At 26.5% G+C, this 4,927-nt stretch overlaps 1 protein-coding gene across 1 annotated transcript in view; it reads left to right on the top strand.

Moving 5' to 3' along the window:
- The first annotated feature begins 1,429 nt into the window (after nt 1–1,429).
- LOC105448113 (cytochrome P450 4C1-like) overlaps nt 1,430–4,927 on the top strand; it is a 22,553-nt gene continuing 19,055 nt past the window's right edge. The window contains exons 1-3 of the mRNA XM_011686482.1: nt 1,430–1,677; nt 3,194–3,300; nt 3,565–3,655. Of these exons, the coding sequence (XP_011684784.1) occupies nt 1,506–1,677; nt 3,194–3,300; nt 3,565–3,655 (370 nt within the window). The 5' untranslated portion in view covers nt 1,430–1,505. The remainder of the gene's footprint in view (nt 1,678–3,193; nt 3,301–3,564; nt 3,656–4,927) is intronic.

The following is a 4,927-nucleotide window of genomic DNA, read 5'->3' as shown; positions in this document are numbered from 1 at the left end:
TGACGTTTGCAACTTTTTGCATCGTTATATCTCAGTAACGGTGGCTTTTAGGAAAAAAGTTATTGATACCTTTTTTATAGATAATTTTATGATCTACAATTTATGTCTGAGGTAATTTTGCGATAAAACTTACCGTTTTGAAGAAAATCGCGAAAAACCCATTTTTTTGACCTTTGACCTCGAGTCAATTTTTTTCCTTAAACTGGAACGATGGGGAACTTTGAGAAATTGTTTTTTATTGTGTTTTGAACAATTTTACCGATTTTCAGCTGACAGCGAATTTATGTAACTTCAAATGTCTAGATTGACCGGACTATATACAAATATACGAATTTAAACTACTTTGAAAATTTCTGAAGTGCATCACGCAGAGATGATCTTTTACATTTTTTTTAACTTTAAATTTGAATACAAGAATATAGAATTTTAATATTTTTTTTACAAAGTAAAAGATTACATTTTTAAAAACTGGGAGGACTAAGAAATTAATAATTTACTAGATTTCCAATAAATTCTTGCACTAACTGGTTTTTTATTTACTTGTTATATAATCGCTATTTCTTGAATAAGTACATGTATTAAGGCGATCATGTTGAAAGGTCGGAAAAATTTGCATAAAGTCGACAAAACATTCTTCAATCAAAGATATTTTTAAATGATATCTCCTGTCTCACTCAATTAACACGTGCAATATTGTTCTTATCCAACTTATTAAAACCTCATCTCTTGCAAAATCCGGTACTCACTGCTAGATACAATTTTTGCTGTCTTTACCATTTGATATCTTAGCTAAACGTACGAATTACCATAAATTGCAGTCGTAACGATATCTTTTTTTCTACGCTTTCAATCATAGCGCAAAAGATCTTGTATTATTCGTTCCTGTAATTCAAAAGGGGCAAGCTACTTATTTTATACATATATATGAGTTACAGAATTTTTTATATTACCAATTTTAAATTTTTACAGAATTTTATATTACCAATGAAATGTTTACGTCAGGTGACAGCTGTACGATCCGAAAAAAGGTAATTTTTAATTTTTGTCATTTTTTACCACAAATCATAGGTTGCCCCCTTACATTTTATGTCTATTTAAATCTTGTAAAAGCGATTTCAATTGCGTTCAGTAATTTCGAAGTTATCATTATGATTGTGATTGCAATGTGTCGGTAATTCCAACGTTTCAACCTTTGCCTTAAGCAAACTGAACTGGAAATTACGGATATGGAATCGGAATAACAAATATTGAGATAAATGTAAAATAAATGTAAATTGAGATTGTGTATGCATATTGAAAAATATGTAAGTCATATATGCTATTTATATCGAAGGACATGATAAATTCTGAAGAATCATGATTTCTTATTCAGCAGATTTTAAGTGGGGAAATGTAATAAAAGCATCACTGAGTTAATAATATTTCCATTTTGATAGTAAAATTAGCATCGAGTTACACTGACATATCTTGTATTGGTTATTTGGTATCTATTATTGCTTAGTACAATGTTATTCGTAAATGTATTGATTTGTTCGGCAATTGTTTTTATAAGTTACTTTTTTTGGAACTGCTGCCAAAAAGTGTTTTTTATCAGAAGATTAGATGGTATACCAGGACCAAAGACATTGCCACTTATTGGAAATTTCTATCATTTACTGAAAAAAGGTTTATATGAAGGTAATAACAAATAATGTTATTAAGGAGAAAAAAATTTGAACAGAATTTTAAAAATAGAATAAAAATAATAAGAATTTTGATTATTTTTAAATTTTGTTCTTGATATGTAGTTATAATTTGATTTTATAAGTATATATAATTATATTAAATCTATATGTATAATTTTTGACACATAAATTTATAAATATAAAAACTTTAAAATAAAGTTATTTACGATAAACGCTGTTATTTATGCAAATAAAGTAATTTTAATGTGTATGAATAAATTATTTTTTAGGCAAATTAATTCCAAAATATTATTGCATTAAAATCAAGTGATATTTGTCAAAATAATATGTAAGTTTAATATAAAATTATACATACAAAATTAGATATATTACAAATAATATCAACAATAAAAACATTATTTTAAATTATAATTATGAAGTACTTTTAAAGCCGCTCAACTTTGGTTCAAACATTTTTTTCTATCTCTCGTAGTTTTGACCATTTTTGCATTGAAATAAAAAAATCGATTTTTTTCCAAGGGTTGTATCACCCCTTAAAAGAACGTAAGAATATGAATATGTGGTAGCTTAATTCTTGATTTTGTCCAGAGAAAAACATTATTATCGAAATCGGAGGGGGACACTTGGGTCCCTTTTCTTATTAGAAGTGTCTGAATGATATTAAAGAGATTTAGTGTAGCTGAAACATACAACTTGTCATATTTAAAAAATATGGAGAAAAAAATCAAATTTTTGACGTTCGGAGTTTATGCCGAGAATAAACATTTTTAAAATTTAAATCTTTTTGATATAAAAATGCAATTTGTACAAAAATTACGCTAAACTAAAGGTACTTTCCATTTAGGGATACAAATCGACTCAAGCATTACTTTGTTTTTTTTTCAACTTTCAGTGACAACAAAGATAGAAAATGACTCTTGTGTCAATTTGTGTTGATTTAAATGGAAAACACCGTAATATTAAATGATGAAATCATATGAAGTTAAATTTATATAATTAAATTAGACACTTTTCGAAAAATGTGTACATGAAAATTTGTTACAATGTGTGTGTGTGTGCGTGCGTGCGTGCGTGCGTGCGTGCGTGCGTGCGTGCGTGCGTGTGTGTGTGTGTATGTGTGTGATATTGGTATGATAAAATAAAACACATCATTATCAATACACACTACATATCAATATTGCACGCAACATATATGCACAAATTGACGTGGTAAAACAGCGATATTATGCAGTTTACTCCATCATCACCTTAAATATTAGGATACAAGTATTAAATAGAAATAATAAAAAGTTTTTGCAAAATTGCTATTTTACTTGATGTAGAAGATCGCGTGTACATATATATAACCCGTAAATATTCACAAAAAGTTTAATTATACTATGACTAATAGTGTGTAGTACATATATGTATAGTTGTGGTTAAAATGTACGTAATTTTTATTTTTGTAATAATAAATAAATGAGTAATTTTATGAAAATCATCTTTAAGATATACTAAATTTTTTTTAGACTTTATAAATGTTATATTAAGACTTCTGAAAAATTATCCATCCCTTTGTCAACTTTGGGTAGGCAGCAAGTTATTCATTGTAATATCCAAGGCAGATGAAGCAAAAGTAAAGAAAGTTTCCTAAACATATTTAATGTTTTATAACTCTTCAGAAAACAATTAAAGATAAAACCAACAGGTTTTATTTTAAACATAATATAACTTATATATAAGTATATACTTATTTACTTTAAATATAAAATTTTAAATATTATAATTTATGTTAAATAATACAATGAGTTTTATAAATAATGAAATTTATATTAATTACTTGAACAGAAGTATGCATTACATTATAAATATAAAAAATAAGTAATTTATAATGTTGTAGACTGTCTTATACAGCAAAAATTGCATGGATAAAGGTACAATATACAGATTTGTTTCACCGTTATTTGGAATGGGATTACTCACTGCTCCTGGTAAGATATTTACAATAGTAAAACACTAAACTAATTGCTGGTTTTAAACTATGTTATTACTTTCACTGTTATTATAATTTATAAGGTAATTAAATATATATTAGTAAATTTTTCATAATTGTTTATATATGCACCTACACAGGGATTAAAAGTAACTTGTTACTTGTAACGCTGTTACCGTTACAGTTACTTTTTTTGGTAACGGATTGATAACGGTGTTATTTTATTTTTTTGCAACTGTAACGTTAACGTAGTTACATTTTTTCAGTAATGGTAACGAATTATACAGTTAGTTTTATCGTTACTTTTTGTATTTTGAACTTTCTATATTTATGACAAAATTTTCGTATGTATATTCAATTTTCAGTTTTCATTCATATAATTTACTCTTATTTTAAATCTGTTTTAAATAATGTCTTAAAATGTTAATATGGCTCTGTGATTGGTTTATGACATCTCAAGAATGCCATAAGTCAATCAATATAAAAAATTAAATTGAAAGAAATTTAATAAGATGTTTTTACATTATATGCATCTTCAAAAATTTTAAAAATTTATTGTGAAAATTATCAGCTGAATTGCGTTTCAACAAGATTGAAAATTTAATTGGCGCGTAGTTTGTAAAATTGGATATGTATATATAAATTTATTTTGAAATATTAAGCACAAAGCTCTAGGTCATATCGAAAAGGCTTTCATTTTTTTAGTTGTATTTTTATATATTAATTTAGTGTCATTTTTGTTTTTATTAATATTAAAACAAAAAATTACATCTTTTATTTAGACTGATCTCGTTTCAGCATTATAAAAGTAACGGAAAAGTAACGAATTGTTATTTTTTAAGTAACGGTAATGATAACAAGTTATTTTTAAAAATTAGTAACTAGTAATGGTAATTAGTTATTTTTTAACTCGGTAACGAGTAACGATAACTAGTTACTTTACTTTTAAAAAGTAACTTGCCATTCCCTGTACTTACATACAGGGTCCCGACCTACCAATGTGAACCTAGCACCCAACTTTATAGAAAAAAAAAATTATTAGTGCAGCGCGTTTGTACTTAGTTTGTACTTGTTTGCACCGTTTGATATTTCGTTTGTACCTCAAAGGATAAAAAGAAAAGTTGAAAAAAAAAATGACCAGCGCCCAACAATAAGATTTTTAAATTTCGCTTATGCCATTCGAAAGAAAATCGTTTGTACTTTCTTATAAGACCTTTCAAATCGTTTGTACTTCAACCGGACCGGAAATACAGGTTTTTCAAAATACGCA

Source organism: Wasmannia auropunctata, unplaced genomic scaffold (assembly GCF_000956235.1).
Source record: "Wasmannia auropunctata unplaced genomic scaffold, wasmannia.A_1.0 LD336116.1, whole genome shotgun sequence".
Taxonomy (NCBI): Eukaryota; Metazoa; Arthropoda; class Insecta; order Hymenoptera; family Formicidae; genus Wasmannia; species Wasmannia auropunctata.
The sequence above is the reverse complement of the archived record's forward strand: the minus strand, read 5'-3'. Positions and strand labels throughout refer to the sequence as shown.